Raw genomic sequence first — 23,719 nt, 5'->3', positions numbered from 1 at the left:
TTTTGTTGATGCCACCTTTTGTTGGGTGGCACAGTGGTGCAGTGGTTAGCACCGCAGCCTCACAGCTCCAGCAACCCGGGTTCAGTTCTGGGTACTGCCTGTGTGGAGTTTGCAAGTTCTCCCTGTGTCTGCATGGGTTTCTGCTGGATGCTCCGGTTTCCTCCCACCTCCAAAAGACTTGCAGGTTGATAGATAAATTGGTCATTGTAAATTGCCCCTAGTGTAGGTAAGTGGTTGGAGAATGGTGGGGATGTGGTAGAGAATATGGGATTAATGTTCTTTCTTTTGGGCCTCCTTATCTCGAGAGACAATGGATACGCGCCTGGAGGTGGTCAGTGGTTTGTGAAGCAGCGCCTGGAGTGGCTATAAAGGCCAATTCTAGAGTGACAGGCTCTTCCACAGGTGCTGCAGAGAAATTTGTTTGTCGGGGCTGTTGGGATTAATGTAGGATTCGTATAAATGGGTGGTTGTTGGTCGGCACAGACTCGGTGGGCCGAAGGGCCTATTTCAGAGCTGTATCTCTTAATAAAATTTAAAAAAATAAAATACAGGAGCACTGGCAACATTTTTTTTCAGTCGGGGATGCCTTCAGTTGTGGTCCTTCCCATTTCATATGCTTTTGCCCTCATCCACCATGACCAAGATAGGATACTCCTTTTTCCATCCCATCACTGTCCATATTCACTAGCTCATACTCCCACATTTCTGCAATCTCTTACTAATCCCACCAGCAAATGCATTTTTCCTCCCTCCACATCCTGATTCACTCCTCTGGCACTCTGACAAACTGCTGTCCTTCCACTTGCACCTTCTGATACAAATGCAGAAGTTGCAACATCTATCCATTTACCTCCTCCCAATTTAACTGTATTTCCTCCAAACTAGTATACTGTATGTTGCCGTCTCTTCTACATTGGGGAGACCAAATACAAGATTATGTGACAACACTTTTGAACTTATCTGCAAATGTAACCCCAAGCCCAATCGTTCTGCACTTCAATTCCTCATTGCACTTCTGTTCTGACTGCTCTGTCTTTTACCTCGTATGAAAGTCAACCTAAGTTTGAGGAACAGTGTTCTATCATTGAATTAGGCACTTTGCAGCCACCTGGCTTGAACATTGATTTTTATATCTTGATATCCTAACTTTAGGTCCCACTTTTTCAGATAGGATTTTTAGTCAATGGATGGGCTTGGCAGTATTTCATAGGGATGGGTGGGACAGTGACAGATGGGCACTCAATGTGAACATTTTTACCGCATTCTCCACCTTTAGTATCAAGCTTTGTTCCTCTCCAAAGCTGCCAGTTTCTGTACCACGCAGCCAGATTTTTTTCTTTTACACCCAAACTGTCTGAGGTATTCTCAATGTCTGTCTACCATAATGTTTTTAATTACCCTTCCCCCTATTGTCACATCTTATTACATATAGTGACTTGGTAGTACAGAACTTGAGTATTACTGAGATATGCTGTCAAAGCTTTTTGCTTTGCATTCAGCAGGACAGATGCAAGAATGCCAAATTTCAAAGGGAGCAAAAATTTATACCATGTGAAAAAAGGGTGCTGATTGGTTGGCAAGTCAACTCTTGATTCGTTGAGGCACTGCCAAGGAGAATGCAGTAACTATTGTCTCCCATACCTTAGTTTAATTCAAAAAGGTGCAATGCCTTGACATGTTCTGTCTGACTGATATTCTTAAATTGCTTTAGTGCAATTCTTAGCACACTTGGGATTATTCAGTAAGTGCTGTCCAATCGCAAAATCACAACTAACATTAGACATTGTTGTTCTGAGTTTTGCAAGAACAGTCTAGTTGAGTATAGTCAGTACTCTTCCTATTGCGAACAGCCAAAGGGACGTGCTGTTTGATATGATCAGCCAGTCTGGACATATGGCCTACGTATCTGGTATTGAACTTGCACTGGAATTTATGTACATCACTCATTTCTGGTAGGCCGAATGTCTTTTTGGCTTGACAGCAGCATCCTATTAGTGGAAAATACCACTTGCATTGCTACTGCACAGCAGTAGTGTGAAACAGCTAGCTTCACCTGTTGCTCAAATTTTTGACATACCGTTCCCTTCCAGGGTAATGAGGTAGACCTGGCATTTTTCAGGTCCAAAAGTGGCAAACTCAAGTCCATTTGTAGGTATACGCAATACACAACGGGCAATGATCTGATCAGGATAGCCATAATCCCACAGGATAGTGCTAGTTGAGAAATCCACAAATGGGTTCTCAACCACAATCACGAGCATACTAGCACTGGTCAATATTGAGATTGCTACAGCTCCACATGCTGTAAGATTAGCCTTATTGGCAATCTCGTAAAGAGGGCCTGAGCCAGTTGCTCACTCTGCAAGCTTGATGCCAAAATAGGGCACATCAAAGCTATCCTGCAGGATAATGGCTACACCGATCAGATCATTGCCCTGATGAAGGGTCTAAGCCAAAACATTGGGGATCACATGAACCTAAAAAAGTGGGTTTTGGTTGGGTGTTGCGGAGGCTGGGGGAGGGGTGCGGTTTAAAGTAGAAATCCATTTCCTGACCCAAAAACCACCTTTAACTGAAGCTGGAAAGTGGTTGGATGACTAAGATGAAACTTTAATCATCATTCAAGTTTTTGACAAGTACAGTTGGCCAGTTTTCCAGGCAGTTTCACTGAGGTGAGAACTTGACAGGTTTAGGAGGCAAGTACCTTTACAATGACTTCCTGGATCCAGGTGGCTGCAAGAGGAGCCACCAACCTCCCCCACCACAATAGGCCACCGATCTCCCCCCAGGATTGTCAATCCACCCAAGGAACTCCCTTCTCTCATCCGCCCACTATTGAGAAAATTCTTTTAAGGCAGAGGCAAACACTGCTTTCATTGCATATTCTTTCTGTTGGCATATATTAAATACAGTATGATCGGTATAGACCACCACAGCTTCCCAGAGCCCATTACAAGTCTACAATGTAGCAGCCATAGCTTAAAAAGCTATGGTGCAATAGCATATTGCTTTGATGAGAAGTATGATAGCATCTACCGCTTCCCCACCCCCTTACCCTTTTCTTGTTTGGTCCACAAAATAGTTCAGGGGTGGATGATGAACAAGCTTAAGATAATTATATTGCCTGTAGAACAGCCAATATTTGTTGTATGATCTAAATTGTTTATCTTTTAGAAAGAAACAAGATTGATACAACAGTCCTGAATTTAAATAAAAACTTGCAAGATAGATGAGAACTATGCCAGTTGTGGTCCTTATTCAAGGATATTCACATTTTCTGAAGTCATACACATTAGCATCTTGGAAAATGAATTTCTCAACATAGAAATTCAGACTGAAAAGATTTTATATTCGAGCTAACAGATGTTTAATGTGCTGCAGAACTTAATTAGCCTCAAACTCTCAATTTTGTGCTTTCAAAATCACCACTGATGATTAAAATGTTATATGGCAATTACAAAAGTAATTTAATCAACATAGTGCTATTTCAATGCAGCCATTTACAAAAAAATGTACATATGGCTGCAAAGTTAAAGTCAAATTATAACTTGAACAATGGCGTCTTCCTGTTGTCAGTTGCTTTTGGTTTTAGCTCGTTTGGAAAGAGGTCTTCCTTCATCCTTCTCTTCAGTTGTTGGAACTTTCTTCACTGTGTAGATCACACCTAATGCAGTCTTTCTGGTTTCTGTATTGAAAACATGATGATTGAGAGTTTAGTTCAAAGTAAGTTCATTCAGGCAGCCAGTATAGGAACAAAATGAGGGCCTCCAGTCCATTTTTCACTACAGCATCTATTCCTGTTAATTATAGCATTACAGAAAACAATCGTATTTTGAAAATGTTATAATATAGTACAGAGGAAGCAGTATAATTATTTACATCAGGCAAATACCAGGGTGAGTAAAATAACATTCATGCTTCGTCTACAACTGCTACTTAAGATAGATTTTTGTGAGACCACAAAATCTTGAAATAGATTATTAATCTGAAGCAGATTTTCACATCAAGCCAGTGCAATGCTGCTGCACATTGGTGTATTAAAAGAACATGCCAAAACAGCAGGATATGGGATCCTCTCTGTAATTTTGCACATGATGAGCTCCGAATTTCTCACATGCGATTACGTTCCTTTGACAGGACTGCCCTTGATAATATACTACACCATAGACTTAATTTGTTCCAATGTTCTGTTCACCTTAATCAAAAACATATACTACTATAAATCTTTGTGATACCATATTTAGCACAAGCAATGGATAGGAAAACCAAACTCTACATTAATCAGTTTTGTACAAAATCGGGTGAAAATACTGAATGCATCACTTACCTCCATGCAAAAGGGCTGCTCTACAGTTGGTCGACACGGCAGCTTTGGCATCTACTTCAGATAGGCCAAAAAGCAACCCTCTTGCAGTAATTTGGTCAAGGACTACAACTTTATAGTATAGCAATAATATTGTCTTAGCCCTGTAACTAGCTTTAACCATTATAAAATTCTACCATCTAATGTAAATTATGTATGCAAGTTAGATTTAATTAATATTAGTATAATGAATATTTCTTCCTGGTTTTAGAGTGGACACACATTAACATTACACACTATACTGGGTGGCACAGTGGCGCAGTGGTTAGCACCGCAGCCTCACAGTTCCAGCGACCCGGGTTCAGTTCTGGGTACTGCCTGTGTGGAGTTTGCAAGTTCTCCCTGTGTCTGCGTGGGTTTCCTCCGGGTGCTCCGGTTTCCTCCCACATGCCAAAGACTTGCAGGTTGATAGGTAAATTGGCCATTAGCAATTGCCCCTAGTATAGGTAGGTGGTAGGGAAATATAGGGACAGGTGGGGATATGGTAGGAATATGGAATCAGTGTAGGATTAGTATAAATGGGTGGTTGATGGTCAGCACAGACTCGGTGGGCTGAAGGGCCTGTTTCAGTGCTGTATCTCTAAACTAAACTAAACAAATTCTTAATAAGTGAATACTGTAGTCTTAAGGGCAACAAAGTTATTTCAACAACTTTTTTTTTCCTGCATTGTGCATATCCCATGCACAGAATGAAAAGTACAAGCTTCTATCATAGAACTTACAAAGAAACACCTCATTTGGACAAAGAGTAAGATTAGATTGATCAATGACTCACAAAGAACATTGGCAGTGTTACATCGTGTTACAACCGTGCCATAAGAGGGGTGAAATTTAATTGTAAGTGGAAATAAGGATATTATTCATTTCAACCTTTGCCCGACTTTCAGTGTTACATAACTTGTCATATGGTTCAGTTAGTAACACTCTCACTCTTGGACAAGGTCATGGATCAAGCCCCATACTAGGGTTACTGTGCATAATTTAAGCTACATTCTACAGTAATACTGAGGAAATGCAACATTGATAGGAGCCTGACTTTTGGATGAATAGTCAAATTAAGATCCTATCTACCAATTCAGGCGACTGTAATCATTTGAAGAAGGAGTTTTTTTGCAGTATCACGGCAAACATTCCTTCCGAAAACCATACACCGAAAGAGTAGCTTAAATAATCATTCATTTCACTATCACTCATACATATTTGCATACTGAGTACTGAAATTTGAAAGTAATCAATTGCAAGAGCTATGGGACATCTAATGTGAAATTGTGTGATACAAATTACGAGTTTCATTTATTAGTTATCACGCATACAAGTGTGATGATGAAAAATTATGGGCAAAATCTGAAGAGTTAGAAAAACTGAGTGTCAAGTTTTTGAAAGACCTTTCTTTTAAAACGTGAATAATGTGCTCCAAAAATGGCTGTCGAAGGAAAATGACTGGGCCTTAGTATATTCAAACTGTCTGACAGGGACAAAGGAAAAACTTCAAAGTGAAGAGGTGTCAATTGCACCCATCCTACAATATTCTAGAATTGAATCGGCTCTTCTTGAACAAAACAGGTGTGAAGTAGCCACGCCCCAGGCCACTGTGCAATCACCATGGGGGAAAGAGACCAAAGCTTCTCCTACCCAGAGGTGAGATGTAACACATCTTCTAAAGGTGGGGCTGGGGGAGGGGAGAGAGAGCGAGCGCGAGAGAGCCGGGGGAGAGCGAGCGCGAGAGAGCCGGGGGAGAGCGAGCGCGAGAGAGCCGGGGGAGAGCGAGCGCGAGAGAGCCGGGGGAGAGCGAGCGCGAGAGAGCCGGGGGAGAGCGAGCGCGAGAGAGCCGGGGGAGAGCGAGCGCGAGAGAGCCGGGGGAGAGCGAGCGCGAGAGAGCCGGGGGAGAGCGAGCGCGAGAGAGCCGGGGGAGAGCGAGCGCGAGAGAGCCGGGGGAGAGCGAGCGCGAGAGAGCCGGGGGAGAGCGAGCGCGAGAGAGCCGGGGGAGAGCGAGCGCGAGAGAGCCGGGGGAGAGCGAGCGCGAGAGAGCCGGGGGAGAGCGAGCGCGAGAGACAGAGACAGGGAGCGCGAGAGACAGAGACAGGGAGCGCGAGAGACAGAGACAGGGAGCGCGAGAGACAGAGACAGGGAGCGCGAGAGACAGAGACAGGGAGCGCGAGAGACAGAGACAGGGAGCGCGAGAGACAGAGACAGGGAGCGCGAGAGACAGAGACAGGGAGCGAGAGAGACAGAGACAGGGAGCGAGAGACAGAGAGAGACACAGAGAGATCTGCGCGCGCATGCACGCACACACGCATCCAAGCAGCTCATTTCTGGCAAATCAGAGGGGTTGCACTCTGCTGTAGAACTGTACATCCACACCTATACTGCAGTGAATTATAAGTGAGATCCAATATCTTCAACTGAACTTTTAACCAAGATAGAAATTTAACACCACCTCAGACCTGCAGCCAATGAGAACTTGGTTTCCAATAAAATTTAACAGGTTTACTGTGACACCATTCCGCTCCCCCCAAAACCTGCTCCCCACTTAAAATCACATTCCTTTTTCCTCGCTCTGTCTTTCATGTGTGTGTGTGTGTGGATGTGGTTGCGACAATTTCAGGATAAGGTGTATTAAACCACTGATTTTCTGTTTTAAACCTACAAGAAAATCTGTCGCTGTCTGTTTATTTGACAAATAAGGCACAAAGGGGTTAAACACCAATAACAAAACACACTTCCTACTAAAATATACCTGATCTGAAATAGAATCTTCATTCAAGACAGTTCCTTCATCCATTCCCAGCGACGAATTTGAAAGTGTGGTGTCATTAGTAATTACCAAAATTACTCAAGTGCACAATATACTGTCGTATAAAATCCTGAATTTAGAAGCTGCCTTTGTTTTATTAAAAAGTTAACTTAATCAAAAGGAAAAAGGTATTTAAGAACAAACTCAATGCATGCAGAGAATAAATATTTTCTACACCAAACATGGTTGGATAAGGATACAGGTTAGCAATGTCGTATGGTCCTCTCAGTTCCAAAGGCTACAGACAGGAAAAAGACATCATCATTGTATAGATTTAAAAAAAAAACATTTGGCACATTAAACATCTTGTACCCTTCACAAAAGTTACCTTGTTTTCTAATTTTCCCTAACTTGCCACATTGTTTTATTCATAGTCAGGATTTTGGGATCATTGGCAAGGCTACATTTATTGCCCATCCCTATTTGCCTTGAAATGGCGGTTGTGAACCTCTTTTTAGCAATTGGTCTTATGACAGAGTGGCTTTTTCGGACACTTCATGTGGAATTACGAGTCAATCACACAATTTGTGACTAGATCCATTTGAAAGAAAGACCAGCAGATTCTCTTCCCTAGCGGGCATTAGTGGTTCTGAGAATAATCGGCCCATTTCATTTTTTTTTTTTGGGTGCTAGCCCACAGATTACTAGATTTATTGAATTCAGTTTTGCAACAGGCCATGGTAGGATTTGAGCTCACAGCCTGTTGGCTGCTCATCTATTACTGTAACCAGTAAAGTAGTGTACCCTAATCATCAATTGATACCTGGACACCTTTTCATAACTGGTTTTGAAGACCAATTCCTAAAGCACAAGGCTCTGACAAGACTGAAGAGAGTAAAAGTGGTCAGGAAGCAGATAGTACAGACGATTTTATGAGTGTCCCCATTGGCAGCACTCATCAGGTGGGTACTTCCCTTAATTGATGGATGAAAAATTATGTGGACGGGGGAGGTACACCTTGAATTCCTGATTTGCACTCTCAATGGAGATGCTTTTTCAGCAAGAGTGTCATTATATAAAATTATCCCTCGGGCAATGCTAAGCTTGGACTTTAAAAAAGCCTGAGGTTGTAAATAGAAAGAAACACAAGTGAATAAGGAATTTCAGTTGAGGCTCTGGGAAAGAACGAGTTACAGTAGGAAACTGCAATAAGTCATGATTACAAAACAGTAAGAATGTAGGGAGGAGTGTGGAGAATGCAATACTCCACTTATTACTTAAATATTAAATTGAAACCATGATCCAAGTTAAATTCAAATGCTACGTTCACTGCTCTTGCAACCAAAATGAACAAATTTTAAAGTAATTTATTTTAAAAAACACTAACCTTACCAAACAAACTAATTGATGAATATATTTGCTATAAGGTGCTCGTATTAGTGAATTACAATCTAGTAACAGCACAATGACATCCTAAAATTACTGTATCTCAGCAACTTCAGTCTCTTACTTAAAATCTTCTACAGTTATCTTTGCCGTAGTGTTCTTCCAGCCTACGTACTGTTAATACTTTTTTTTTTGAAGTGGTCAGGTGTGCAAGTATGGGAAATTATTAACCTTACAGCACAAACTGTGACAATACCAGTGCTTTCATAGCTGGTAACGAATATCTTTATCTAACAGAATGGTTCAAAAATAGTGCTGCAAACACATGAAACTTTCTGCATTTTAATTGCCTGATCAAGTACAGTGCTCCTACTGGGCCTATGATTAACAAATTACTATAGAAGATATCACTGCTCCAGTGGGAGACAACTCAGATAATAGGAGCCAAACTGTAAAGAATCAAATTTATTTATGATTGAAGACACAATATTGGACTAAAAAAACATAAATCTTACCTTTTCTGCTGCACTTGACAAAATTATGTTCTAAAGGAATACAGATATAAACATTGTTAAGTTTAAACATAAGGCTGCAGGATTTCATACAGCACAACTACTGCATTTTAAACAAATCTGTCTCTAAAACAAACAGGAACTCAGTATGGTTAGCAATCTAAGGGCAAGATTTGTTTGGAGAGAATACAATTCAAAGCACTTTAGGCTAATTGAACATTAACAACTATGACAAACACGTTGGCCTGGATGTTGCCATCAGCAGCAAAATGGCAGAACTCATTGCTGACTTCAAAGAAAGCTGCCCAAAGATCTATGGATCTCTGAAAAAGTTTCAACTCTTCTGACTGTTATGACCTCAGTGAGTCCGTTAACGTTAAAATGAGTTATGAACCCATAGACCAATTTAAAGAGTTACATGACAAGATTTCACATTTAAGACTTTTATTGTAACAAATAAAAGAAATCCCCATTAACTAAACAGCACTTTGCAATAGCTGATAGGTATTTTCTTTACTTATTAAAATACTTGAAAACCTCACACCACACTTATACGTTACACAGTACTCTCCGATGGCAAAAATCTTAGCAACTAAAAGTCCCAAACTCCTCTCAGTTGCAATGGGTCGGATCTGCCAGATCTTTTTCAAAGTAAATCTCTTCACTCACTTCTCCGAGCACTTTTGATCAGATGTGTCAATAAGGCGATTCTTGGTGATCCTGTTGGTCTTTTACTTCTATGCAAAGCTTTACTTTCAAAACAGGTTCAAGTCTTCACAGCCTTTTGCTGTATCAGTTTTTTCCTGAGAGCAGTGATCGTTCTCTCTCTCGTTTTCTCTCTCTCTCTCTCTCTCTCTGCTGCCACTTCTGGTAGTCTTCTCTTCTTACAGCCTGTGCCAACCGAAAAACAATCCACCCAGTCTAGTCTCACCTTCCAGCATTTGGTCCGTAGCCCTGTAGATTACGGCACTTAAGGTGCACATCCAGACTCCTTTTTGAACGAGTTGAGGGTTTCTGCCTCAACTACCCTTTCAGCCAGTAAGTTCCAAGACCCCCACCGCCCTCTGGGTGAAAAGATTTTTCCTCATTTCCCCTCTAATTTTTCTACCAATCACTTGAAATCTATGCCCCCATCAGTGACCTCTCAGCTAAGGTAAGTGGGCCCTTCACCTCCACTTTATCCAGGCCCCTCAAATTTTGTACATGTCAATCAGATCTCCCCTCAGCCTTCTCGGTTCCAAGGAGAGCAACCCCAGCCTATCCAATCTTTCCTCATACCTGCATTTTCCAGTCCCGGCAACATCCTCGTAAATCTCCTCTGTACCCTCTCTACTGCAATTACATCCTTTCTGCAATGAGGTGGCCAGAACAGCACACAGTACTCAAGTTGTGACTAACCAATGATTTATACAGTTCCAGCATAACTTCCCTGCTCTTATATTCTAGACCTCAGCTAATAAAGGATTCCATATGCCTTCTTAACCACCTTATCAACCTGTTCTGCTACCTTTAGGGATCTGTAGACATTCATTCCAAGTGCCCTCATGTCCTCTATGCTTCAGTATTTTCCAGTTAATTTGGTAATCCTTTGCTAGTTTGACCTCCCCAAATGCATCACCTCACACTTCTCTGGGCTGAATTCCATTTGCCACTTTTCTGCCCCTCTGACCAGACCATCAAGATCTTCCTGCAGCCTACAGCTACCCTCCTTGCTTTCTACCACAGGGCCAATCTTTGTGTCGTCTGCAAACTTCTTGATCATGCCCCCTACATTTACACCCAAATCGTTAATATATACCACAAAAAGCAGGGGACCCAGTACTGAGTCCTGTGGAATGCCGCTGAAAACAGCCCTCGATTCGCAAAAACACCCATCAACAATTACCCTTTGTTTCCTGCCACTGAGCCAATTTTGTATCCACCTTGTGGCATTTCCCTGGATCCCATGGGATTTTTTTTTTAAAAACCTGTCTGCCATGTGGGACCTTGTCAAAAGCCTTTCTAAAATCCGTGTAGACCACATCAACTGCACTACCCTCATCTATCTTCTTTGTTACTTCTTCAAAAAAATTCAATTAAGTTGGTCAGGCAAGATCCTCCCTTAACCAATCCATGCTGACGCTTCTTGATTAATCTGTGCCTTTCTAAGTGACAGTTTATCCTCAGAATTGATTCCAATAATTTGCCCACTAGAGAAGTTAGACTGACTGGCCTGTAATTATTTGGTCTACCCATTGCTCCCTATTAGCTGTTTCCACGCCACTTTGCTAAATCACTCCTCAGTTTGGTAAAATTGGCCTTTCCCCAATAGAGAACTCTAACTCTGTTGTATCCTTGTCCTTTTCCACAATTATGTTAAAACTGACTGAATTATGATCGCTCACTGCCACTCCTTCCACCTGCCCAGCTTCATTTCCTAAAATGAAGTCTAAAACTGTGCCCTCTCTTGTTGGACTTGCTGCATACTGGCCAAAAAAGTTCTCTTGAATATACCTCAAGAATTCTGCTCCCTCAATTCTTTTGGGTAGTTAAAATCCTCTATTGTTCTTGCATTTCAGAGATTTGCCTACATATTTGCACTTCTATCTCCTCTGACTGTTTGGGGGTCTATGGTACACTCCCAGCAGTGTGTTTACCCCTTTTTTTGTTCCTTAGCTCAATCCATATGTCCTCATTTGATGAACCTTCCAACATATCATCCCTCCTCACAGCTGTAATTGTTTCTTTGACCAAAATTGGCAGCTCCCCCCCCACTCCCTATCATGTCTGAATACCCTGTAACCAAGAACATTGAGCTGATATTCCTGTCCCTCCTTAAGCCATGTTTCTGTAATAGCTATATCATACTGCCACATGTCTATCTGTGTCCTCAGCTCATCTGCTTTATTTGCTATACTTCTTGCATTCAAATAGATACCCTTGAGCGCTGCCAAACTCTATTTTTATTTTCTATCCTTTGTTTCCTTTGTCTTCCAGACTCATCCATTAATTTATTGCCTTCCATTTTCTGATTTTGTCCCAACCGAGTCTACTCTCAGGTCCCTATTCCCTTGCCAAACTAGTTTAAATCCTCCCCAACAGCACTAGCAAAACATCCCACAAGAAACTTAGTCCCGGCTCTGTTCAGGTGCAACCTGTCTGGCCTGTACAGGCCCCATCTCTCCCAGAGGCAGTCCCAATGTCGCAAGAATCTAAAGCCCTCTCTCCTGCACCATCCTCCCATTCATCGTCTTATCCTTCTATTCCTGTACTCACTTGTGCATGGCACTGGGAGTAATCCGGAGGTTACTACTTTTGAGGTCCTGCTTTCTAATTTCTTACCTAGCTCCCTAAATTTTGACTGGAGGACCACATCCCTCTTTCTACCTAAGTCGTTGGTTCCAATGTGGACCACAATGGCTGGCTGTTCACCCTCCCCCTTCAGGGTGCTCTGCAGCCGCTCAGTGACATCCTTGACCCTGGCACCAGGAAGGCAACACACCATCCTGGATTCATGACTGCGGCCATAGAAACACCTGTCAATTCTTCTGACTATTGAATCACCTATCACTATGGCTCTTCCAGTCTTCCCTGTACCCCACTGTGCAGCTCAGCCACCCGTGGTGCCATGGACCTGGCTCTGGCTGCACTCCCCAGATGAACCATCACTCTCCTCAGTATTCAGAACTGAATACCTGTTGGAGAGTGAGATGAACTCAGGGGCATAAAAACATATGAACATACAAATTAGGAGCAGGGGTAGGCCATTTGGCCCCTTGAGCTTGCTCTGCCATTCAATAAGTTCATAGCTGAACTGATTACTCCATTTTTCTGCCTACCCCCAATAACCTTTCACCCCTTTTATTATCAAGAATCTATCTACCTCTGCCTTAAAAATATTCAAAGACTTTGCTTCCACTGCCTTTTGAGGAAGAGAATTCCAAAGACTCACGACCCTCAGAGAAAACATTTCTCCTCATCTCTGTCTTAAATGGGCGACCTCATATTTTTAAATAGTGACCCCTAATTCTAGATTCTCCCACAAGTGGAAACACCCTTTCCACATCCACAGTCAAGATCACTCAGGATCTTTCATGTTTCAATCAAGTCCCCACTTACTCTAAATCCTAGCAGATAAAAGCCTAGCCTGTCCAATCTTTCCTCACAAGACAGCCTGCCTGCCCATTCCAGGTATTAGTCCAGTAAACCTTTTCTGAACTGCTTCCAACGTATTTACATGCTTCCTTAAATAAGGAGACAAATACTGTGCACAGTACTCCAGATGTGGTCTCACCAATGCCCTGTATAGCTGAAGCATAATCTCCCTACTTTTGTATTCAATTCTCCTCACAATAAACAATAACATTCTATTACCTCCTGCACTACCTGCCTGTTTCTTTTTGACTGCCTGGCGGTCATCCATTCCCTCTCTCCCTTCATACTCTTAAGCTGTGGGGTGACCACATCAATAAACGTTATATCCAGGTAGCTCATCCTCACAAATGCACCGCAGTGTCGCCAGCTACCGTTCAAGTTCCAAAACACGGAGCTCAAGCTGCTGCAATTGACAACGCTTGCTGCACACATGGTTATCCAGGATACGGGAAGCATCCAGGAGCTTTCACATAGCACAGGAGGTGTACCCTCAAGGTAGAAGCAACCCTGCTATTCATTTATTTATTAGTTGACCCTATTAAATTAATCTGGAACCAAAAGTCAACAAGCTTATTTTCCTTTTCCAATATACAAAGTCCCCAAGTCTGGCTTCAGTAGCACCATTTGGGCTTTTCACTGTTTCCAGGTGTTAGCAGCTGCCATGCACATTTGCATTCACCGAATCACTGACTCATGCTTTACGATCTGAAATTCTGGGAGGGTGAAAAGACTTTGATCTGTTCTCAGTTGTCCTGCTAACCAAGATTTCTGCTTTGTCTTTAAGCAGAGTTGATGTGAGGTCTCCTGACTTTTGGCTCCATCTTAAACTTTGAAAAAACAAATCACTGTTTTTAAAACATAATCATGCTACAGAGTACAGCATTAATAACACTGATGTTAATTTGAATCTGTGGTAAGTCAAGGTGATCTCCAGGCCCTTAATGAGTGAAGAATTCTCAGACAAGCAAACCAGGAAGTAAAATGCACTGATTATCATTCACTGGTTATAAATTTTAGGGAGTAAAAATAATTATTGGAACATACACATTAGAAGCTGAAATATATAAACAAATGTTTCAAAAATAATAAACTATGGAACTTATTATGGAAACATTAGACATGATACAAATATAAAATTAGTTTTCTAGGACCAGAGATGTTGTTCAGCAGTAGTTATGGCTTAGTGCATGATTAAAAACTCAGTTACACCTTATTAACAGGGCATAACTTTGGAGGGCTTTTAACAGCGATATTACAGTGTAAAAGAAGTTCTTGTCAGTTTGGTGACTGATTTTTGTCTGTGAGGCTTCAGCAGTGCACACTGTGGAGGAGCGGGGAATGAGTGACTGCAACTTCTGGATTTCCATGTTTAACTGCACATGTGCAGACACCAGAAGTTGCTGTTAGTTTCAATGGGTCATAACGGCAAACACTGACACTTTGGTGCCATTATAATCACAAAATCCGGGCCACTATAGCTTTCTATAAATAGTACAATAATCAATTATTCAGTAGCTATCATGAAGCATCAAGTCTAGTATACAGTTATGAATGCTGGACCATGTAACATGATTATGGCTTAAAAATTGTGATTTTTAAAAGTCAAGGTCAGATGACCTCACCTCCACTCTGTGAAAGGTTAACAGGACAGAGAACACAGATCAAAGACTGTCTTCTGGAAAACAGAGACTACAGCACTAACACCTGAAGAACAATGGGTTTTGCCCTCCCAGACTTTTGGGTCGTAAAACAAGGAGTCAGCAGTTGAGATGTTTGCAAATGAACCAGGCAGGTGTTAACACCTGGGGACAATGGAAAGGCCTGCATGGCTTTGTGAACCCAGACTTATGGTCTCTGCATTTTGGAGCAGAATAATAAACTACTGACTTCTAAATCCAGATAAATTTAACAGACTTTCAGGAGGCAAACAGACTGTAACAAAAGGAATCAACAGCAGTGCGGCCTCAAGGCAAGCTGTAAGAGAAGACACTCAGCAGTGGCAGCTGGAAAAAAGAGAGTGAGAGAATACCTGCTCCCTGAAGATATAGAGCAAAAGGCTGTGAAGACTTGAACCTGTTTTGAGAGTGAAGCTTGCAGGGGAGTAAATCACACTGGAAACGACATTAATCACAGACGTCCAGGTTAGAAGTGCTTGGAGAAGCGAGTGAAAAGAATATTGACTTTTGAAAAGTCTGAGAGATCCAACCCATTGCAACTGGGAGGAGTCTGGGACACTTACCTACAAAGGATTTTGCAATCAAAAAGGACTGTGTAATGCATCAGTGTGGTGTGAGGTTTTCAAGTGTTTGAATAAGTAAATACCTTTATTTGTAATTTGGGGTATCAGTTACTTACAAAGTACTATTTAGTTAATTGGGGATTTCTTTTAGTGTAGACCATATTATAAGTCTTAAAATGTGAAATCTTGTGTAATCCGTTAAATTGGGGTGGGTGGGGGGTGTCATATCTCGTATTTTTCATGTTAACAATCTGAGGTTGTAATATATATCTAAAAGGAGAAGGGCGAAACAGAAGAGGTTTTTAGAGTTTCATTAGTTGATTTCAAAAAATTAGGGTCACAATGATCAAAAGGTTCTTTGCATTACAATATGCCCTCCCAAAACAGCCCTGCATGTTGTGGTTGCGCAATATACAAAGTTAACAAAATACAAGGCAATAGAACAACAGCATAATTGCAATGAGGTGACAACAATGGTAAGGTAGCAAATGTTACAACTCCAATGCAATATTAAACATAAAGAAACTAAGTAAAGAAACAACCCAACAATAAAAAGGGGGTGCTGGGGCCCAGCTTCAGACAAAATTCTTGCCCAAAGCCAGGATTCAATTGTCTGCCAGGGAGCCGACAGGAGTTGGAATTGAAACACATGATAAGCCAAGCTGTGCTTCCATTCCCTTCCAGATGCTATAAAACTGATAGTTTCCTCTTTTTGCACCATCCATTCCAAATATGGTCCCTTAAAGCAAGTTCAAAGTTAATAAACACACAGTTCTTTGGAATTCCGGCCAATTATTACTATTGGTGAAAGATCTTCTCAGACAACTGGGATTAACTGGTAGTTCCAGAAGCTCTCACTTACAAAAATCATTAAATTTGGTTTTGTTTTTGTTCATGATTCTTTTGGTTTCACAGCAAAGGCTTTTTTTAAAAAAAAAAGCTAGAGTCAAACTATATACTAATTATAGTTTTACAGCAATCATCCCCTCATCCATATTCTTGATTAAACATTTTGAAAGGACTGGATAACCTTTGTGCTCACCTTTCCTTTACATATCTGCATCAGGCTGAGTGCATTTGAAATGGTATATCTTCTCATTGTGGAATCTTTAATAGCAGGAGAGTATACCAGTTCAAAGTAAATTCCTCTCTCAATAGCCTGAAATAGAATTAGAAAAAAATTATCAAGAAAATGAAAAGCAATTCCTTTAATTTTGAAAGAGCAGGGCAATAGTTAAGATGCAACTCACCTACTCAAAAATTAATATGGGTAATTAACTCCATCATTTCTCTCCCCAAAATAGAAAGTATTAGTGGATAAATACTGGCACACATTTCTGCTTAAAATTTTATAAATTTTGTAACAATCTCTACTATAAAAGCTAGCCTACTGTTGGTGCAATCAGAAAATTGAAGGGGAAAAAGATAAGACTCAGAAATTACAGCTTTGGAGGGGGCCCGCTGTGCCTGTGCTGGATCCACCTACTCTCTCATTGTACTGCCCCACCATAACTTTTTGTATTCCTCTATTCAAACAGTTATCCAAATCCTGTCAAGTTACGAGTCTCTGTCTCATGAGCCGCATGTGGTAAAGTATTTCATGTTGAAAAACTCCAAACCTCATCATTCTCCTAGTAAAAAATAATGCTACTACCCCTTCGATCCCCTAATAATAGTTTATAAGCTTTTCTTACTGATTCACTGGCCAAAAGAAACTATATTTCACTATTTACCATCTCAAAATCTTTCACATCTTGCATAATGATCAGATTCCCCTTCCCTCCAGTTTAAAAACAGCCCCAATTTTTCAATTTCTTCATAACTATAATTGCTCAATTCTGGGCATTTTACTGAATCTTCACTGTAATTTTGCCATGGCTATTATGACCTTATGGTGTCTTGAATTGCATGCCAATAGTATTCCAATTGTGACCTAAACAATGCGATGTATAAATTCAACTTTACTCCCTTGCTCTTATATTTTACTATACCTTTATGTAAAATCCAAACCCATTCAAAAACCAAACTAAACTGTATTCATTTCAACAACACAAATTTCAAACTTTCACATGGTATATTTCCTTTCTTCCTTTACAAAAAGGTGATTAAATGCAGCTGTGAAATGCTAGGGTCATGTTTTGACACAGAATAAGTGTTAAGATATAATTATATTTGCTGGTACAAATTTTGAATGAACAGTGCAACAGAATATTTTGTTTAGAGTGCTCACATATGTTCTGTGAAGGGATTTAGGGCTTCAAGAAGCCTTTGTTGCATGAAATAAAACTGATTACGTATAAATAGATAAAACCACTAGAGAAGACATTCAGGAAGAGAGAGAGAAATATGATTTGTCTCCAGGAAAATTATGAATAATCCTTATGCTCCTGCCCTGAAATCAAAAATTAAATGTTTACATTGACTATCTTCATTTCAGTTGAAGATCCATTAATCACAGCCACCTGATGATGCACTGTGGAGCTCTCTTGGCTCCAAGCTTGGATAAGGATTATTTCCTTTAGGACGGTTTTAAGGAAAAATAAAATATGCTGCCTTTCAAATACTCAAAGAGCAGATTAGTTATCAACAATAAAGTGCACTGCTACTTACAAATTGCAACATGGCCAACCAGTTGCAGAATTAAGGAGTTTATAATGCAGGAAAAAAGTTATTTATTTCTATGTCTGTAGCAACAGCACCCTCTAAAGGTAAGTTTTCACAGTGTTTCCATCTGTAAAATCTGTACATTAAGAACACTTGTATTGGCTTGATGCCTACCAGAGAACTTAAGTGTTCCTACAAATAAACCAGGGTAAATCAGCATTTCATCTCTTCCAATGAGCTGGGGGCGGGGGGCGCAGAGGTGCTGCATGAAAAGGAAATGTGGGGTACAAAATGGTTGGACGTCAAAAAACTGGCTGTCTGAAAACCGGACATTTTGTAGTCTGACACCAGAGACAAGGATTGATCTCTTCCACACTGCTGGAAGCTACCAGAGTGGACTTGCTCTGGCTTATGACCATGTGTATTGAAAGTACTGCCCTTGACACAATGTGCTTGCAGGCTGCTGTGCCTTTTACATTTTTTTTTAAATGAAAAATGCATGCTAGGTGCTTTAACAGCAGGTGATTTATAAAATTAATCAGACATTTGGATTTTTTTTTCTCTCCGAGTGCTTCTTTTCCACTTTCTTTTTTAAAACCAGAATGGCATTTAAAAAAATTTTGACCACGACTGCTGGATTTCTGATTTTCCCAGAATTTGGACAATTGCATTATAAAAATTTTTTTAAATGCCATTCTGGTTTTAAAAAAGAAAGTGGAAAAGAAGCACTCGGAGAGAAAAAAAAATCCAAATGTCTGATTAATTTTATAAATCACCTGCTATTAAAGCACCTAGCATGCATTTTTCATAAAAATTTCCATAGCTTTATTGGAAGACTTGAAGCTATAGGGTTAATTCCACAAGCCTAACAAGGAAACCACACTGAAAGTGCATGAGTCAAGACAAAGGGCAATAATGGTACAGGTTCGATATCCAAAATCTGGCCTCGGGACCACGACTGCTGGATTTCTGATTTTCCCAGATTTTGGATATCGAACCTGTACCATTATTGCCCTTTGTCTTGACTCATGCACTTTCAGTGTGGTTTCCTCGTTAGGCTTGTGGAATTAACCCTATAGCTTCAAGTCTTCCAATAAAGCTATGGAAATGCAGTTGTTGAAAAGGATACTATGCAGTAAAAGGTCTCAGAAAGTCAACAGATTAACATAATGTATGCGTGGGGGTGTTTATTAACAGCAAATGCACTGCACTGTCTGGGCCATGTGCAGGGGTCACATGGGTTGCAGTTCTGGGATATAGAATGCAGCCAATTTAAAGAGTTACAGTTGTCTGAAGCTCAGAAAAGCCTCTGGCTGGACACAATTTCAGAGTGAAAGAAATTGTGCGGCATATACTAAAACAGATGGCTGAGGCAGTATGGAAACCAACGGGGGAAAAAAGCAGTTTTAAAGGCAGCACCCCAGGTGAGGCTAATGTAGGTACAACAAAACATTGCCATTTTTGTAAGGGAGTAGTCCCATCAAAAGTCTCATTCTATGATATTCAAGAATATATAGCAGAGCAGATGAATGTCATACATAGATGAAGAAACAAGTTTACCTTATTGAAGAAGTATGCCAAGTTAGGTGTACCCTGAATGAAGCTGCTTCAAGAGCAACATGACATGCCTGGATCACAGGCTTTCACCTCAAACAATTTTACCGTGACTGACAGTTTTGAAGGATAGAAATGATGACCCAAGAGAAGGAAGTAGTTGATGAGGGCAACTATTTCGACTTCTGGATTAGACTATGGACTGTTTAAAAATATGTTAGGCGATCTGTGGAGGGATGGGATTGAATTAACAGTACGTTTCTGCCACCATAATCAGAATCGTATATTTTGATTGGGGCTTTGACTGGAGCGGTCAGTCGTAACACTTTCTATACCATCCAAGTCATTTCTGAATAGTGAATAATTAAGGCTCCAACACAGATCCTTGCAGGACACCAGTGGTCACATCCTGCCAATTATCTCTACTTGGTCTCCTGTTGTGCAGCCAATTTCCTAACTAGGTCAATTTGCCTTCGACTTTAGCTAACAGTCTCTTATGAGGGACTTTATCAAATGCCTTCCAGAAGTCCATATAACTAACATCCATAGAAATTCCCCTGTCCACTGGTCACCTCTTCAAAAACTTCCTATCAGGTTTGTCAGGCATGACTTACCCATAACTAATCTACGCTGGCCCTCTCTGATCAGCTGAAAATCTCCAAGGTGTTCAGTCACTCTATCCTTAATTATATACACTAACAATTTCCCACCAACAGATGTCGGGCTAACTGGTCTATATTTCCCTGGTCTTCCTCTCTACCTTTCTTAAATAGCAGAGTGACATGCACAATTTTCCAATTTAAAGAAACGGTTCCTGAATTGAAAGAGCATTGGAAGATTATAATTAGGGTGTCTGCTATGTTCTCACCTACTTCCTTTAAAACTCTTGGGGAGGAAACATCTGGTTTTGGAGATGTCACTCTTTAATTTTCTTCATTTCTGTTATTTTGCTTATGTTAATTGTGGAAGCCCCTGTCCCTAATTCAGTATTAGTTTCCTTGGGATATCCAGAATGCTGACCTCTTCCTCTCTGCAAATACTAACAAAATAATTATTCAACAGTTCTCCATTTCTATATTTTCATTGATATCACCTTTATCAGCTGTCAAGGGGCCTACATTGCTCCTGACAACCCTTTCCGCCTTGATATCCCTTGCAAGTTTATTTTCCTATTTATTTTTGTAGCTCTTATTTGTTTTGTCACTCTTTGCTGTTCTTTGTATCTTTCTCATTTAGCAGGATCTTTGCTATTTTTTTGTAAGTAAGAGATTTTTGAGTCAGTTACCTGGGGATTTGATATAGGAAAGATTAGGGCCTTAAAGAAAAGGATATATAGTGAAGTGCTGAAATGTGGGGAAAGTTTCAGAAGAATAAAGGGGCAAGTCAAAGTGGAATAAGCAGTCATGGGTTGTGCCACAGCCACAGAAATAGGGCAAGTGACTTCAGTAAACAGGAAACAATGGCTGTAAGTGACCCAGGTTTCAGTCAAGTCTATGCCATTGGTAAACTTAGCTAGAATACGGTCATGAATAGAGGAACCTAGCTCAAGAGCGTGGACTTTCACAGGCCAATTATAGAACAATAATCAGGCAGCTGGAATCCTGCCCAGGGAATTGATGGGAGCAAAGGGGCAGGTGGGGGGGGGGGGGGGGGGGGTGGGGGTGGAGAAGGTGGGCAAAGACAGTAGAAAAGGGAACCAGGAAGATGCTGGAGAAAATGACCCCTAGGGAGGGCGTGGGTGAGATGTGCAAAGGGCAGCTGCAAGAAAATTAGTGGCACATGTTGCAGTGGTTGTGTGGAGGGTTCCCTCGACTGGAGCAAAAAAACTGTAGACTGAGCCAAAGGTTACTCTATATTGTGCATTAGATCACAATGCAGTTCATTTGACCTAGTTCAAAAAACCAATGACAGGACCATGACAAATTGGTCTACCAGCCTCATTTGGCGTGTGCACCATCGGGTTCGTGTTACAATTCAGGCACGATCCAATTTCTAGATTAAATAAAGTGGAGGACAAGTTGATAATGGTGTTATAGAAAGTAAATCGCATGTTTTATAAATAGGGCTATTGAGTACAAAGTAATACTAAACCTAATCAAATCATTGGTTAAGTCACAGTTCGAATTTTATTCACCATAACTTCAGCAGAAATCCTGTCTGCATATTTTATCTGAACTAGCTCCAGGTGACATTCCAGAGGACATTGGGCATTAGTAGGCTCAGCATTTAGCACGTCCAATCACTGAGAAGCAGTAATCAACGAAGCAAATTGAAGGTGTACTCTACTGTTCTAGCAGTATAATTCAAGAAAGAGAAAATCATGTTTAAACTATACAGGACTTTGAGTACTTTTAAGCTTTAGTAGCTGAGACCTGAAGGACACATTCAAGATTGCAACAAAGAGGAGTCACAATCTAATTCTTCACTTATGAGGAAAGATTGGAGTGTCATAGACTTTTCAGCCTTGAAAATAAGGGACAATGAAGGCACTTCAGAAGAACTTAGATAGTAAATGGTACACAAGACAGAAAAGGTAAATCCTGAACACTACTTCAGATCAAACCATTACAAAAGATCAAAGAGGGACATATTCAGACTAACAAAATGCCAATTTAAGACTGATGCCAGAAAATGTTTCTCCAGAGTGAATATATGGAACGTACAGGATAGAATTGCAGAAACAAAACCCTTGGAATCATTAGCAGTTTGACACTGTGACAAAGGATTTCCTGCCCCCAACCCTCCACCATGCTTGGTTGGTAGAAGATTTACTGAACGGATATCCATCTTGTGCTGGGTGGTTTGGCCACATTCCTCTGTCCTGCACCCCACGTATTTCTATCTCCATTTTTGTTTGGTACTTGCTCAGCAGCTCAGTTATGATCAGGAACTCAAGCTGCTGGTGCACAGCTATTTCTCTGATGGTACAGCAAGTTGATTCGCTCCTGCACTACTAAATGAAATTGCAACTTCAACTGGAAACGAAATACATATCACACAAGTCAGACATCTTGGACCATCCTATTTGGTTTTTCAGTAAAACTGAATAAATGAATTGGACAGTAAATAACTCAGCCAATTACACAAATTACTAATTGTTGTAATGAGATTCCAATAATGTTGCACTTTCTTGGTATGAGTAAAGAAAAAGATATGTCATTTAAATCTAAATACTATATGGGTTAATACTATATATCTAGAATGAATTTGATCAAACACCCTCAAGAAAAATAATTACACTACAAACATATGGAAAGGTTAAAATTAAATGGTAATCCTATGGAAAGCTAGGCAGAGTTAGAGAAATATTATTTGTGATTAACTTTTCTGTAAGTTGAAACTTTCTGCCTCAATAAAGAGCACAATAAAATAAAAAATACAAATATTGGAGCAGTATATAGGGCCTTATTCAGGCTATGGTTTCCTTTATCACCCTCTCCATCCACATGATTTGGTGCACCTTTCAAACTGGTAGCATGAAATTCAAGTCACGCCTCAGGTAAGATCATGATCTATATTTCACTCTCACAACTGAACTAATGCAGTGTTATGGGTTAATTCTTTAACCTAATCTAGATTCTTATTTCTAACTTTCCCCAGTCTATATGTACACCTTCGTCTATGCCAACTCGATTATTTTTGTTATGTGTTCTATTTTCTACTTGGTGTGACAAGATCTGTGCTGTACTTAGCTGAATATTTCTCGCTATTAAGTTAAATACTTTGCATCCTGTTCTTTACTACTTATTACTGATGCAAATTTGGCTTTATTCTGCACACTGGTGGTCCCCTGTTTGTTACCACATGTTTCATGCAAAAATGGCCATTTTGCCAAATGTAGAATGATAAAATAATCTGCCTTCGCTGTACAAACAGTACTTACCCCATTGACAGAAGGCCTTCTGAAATGGTATGGCTGCTTTTCTATCACATTAATGCAGATTAAGTCAATATCTAAGGTCATACAAGCTACCTGTTAAGAAATAAATCGATATGTTACCAAAAATATTTGATAAAAAAATGAGGTCTAACAAAGTAAGTTTTACGTAGTTAACTAGCATCTAAATTCTGCCGCATTTAGAAGAGAAATTTCATTTTGGTAATGGTAATGAAGAGGACAGCATTAGGAATGAGCAGTTTTTAAAAAAAAAAAGCTATTTCATCTCTGGAGAAAAAGAACAGAATTGTCTTGC

General features: G+C 40.4%; 1 protein-coding gene across 2 annotated transcripts in view; it reads right to left on the bottom strand.

The window, feature by feature from the left end:
* Positions 1-3,443: 3,443 nt before the first annotated feature.
* rpp30 (ribonuclease P/MRP 30 subunit) overlaps positions 3,444-23,719 on the bottom strand; it is a 30,034-nt gene continuing 9,758 nt past the window's right edge. For both annotated transcript variants that reach the window (XM_068052578.1, XM_068052577.1), the window contains 6 exons: positions 23,410-23,499; positions 16,411-16,527; positions 8,999-9,028; positions 7,358-7,395; positions 4,328-4,407; positions 3,444-3,685 (listed from right to left, as the gene is read on the bottom strand). In XM_068052578.1, the coding sequence (XP_067908679.1) occupies positions 3,573-3,685; positions 4,328-4,407; positions 7,358-7,395; positions 8,999-9,028; positions 16,411-16,527; positions 23,410-23,499 (468 nt within the window). In that variant the 3' untranslated portion in view covers positions 3,444-3,572. The remainder of the gene's footprint in view (positions 3,686-4,327; positions 4,408-7,357; positions 7,396-8,998; positions 9,029-16,410; positions 16,528-23,409; positions 23,500-23,719) is intronic.

Source organism: Heterodontus francisci, chromosome 20 (assembly GCF_036365525.1).
Source record: "Heterodontus francisci isolate sHetFra1 chromosome 20, sHetFra1.hap1, whole genome shotgun sequence".
NCBI lineage: Eukaryota > Metazoa > Chordata > Chondrichthyes > Heterodontiformes > Heterodontidae > Heterodontus > Heterodontus francisci.
The sequence above is the reverse complement of the archived record's forward strand: the minus strand, read 5'-3'. Positions and strand labels throughout refer to the sequence as shown.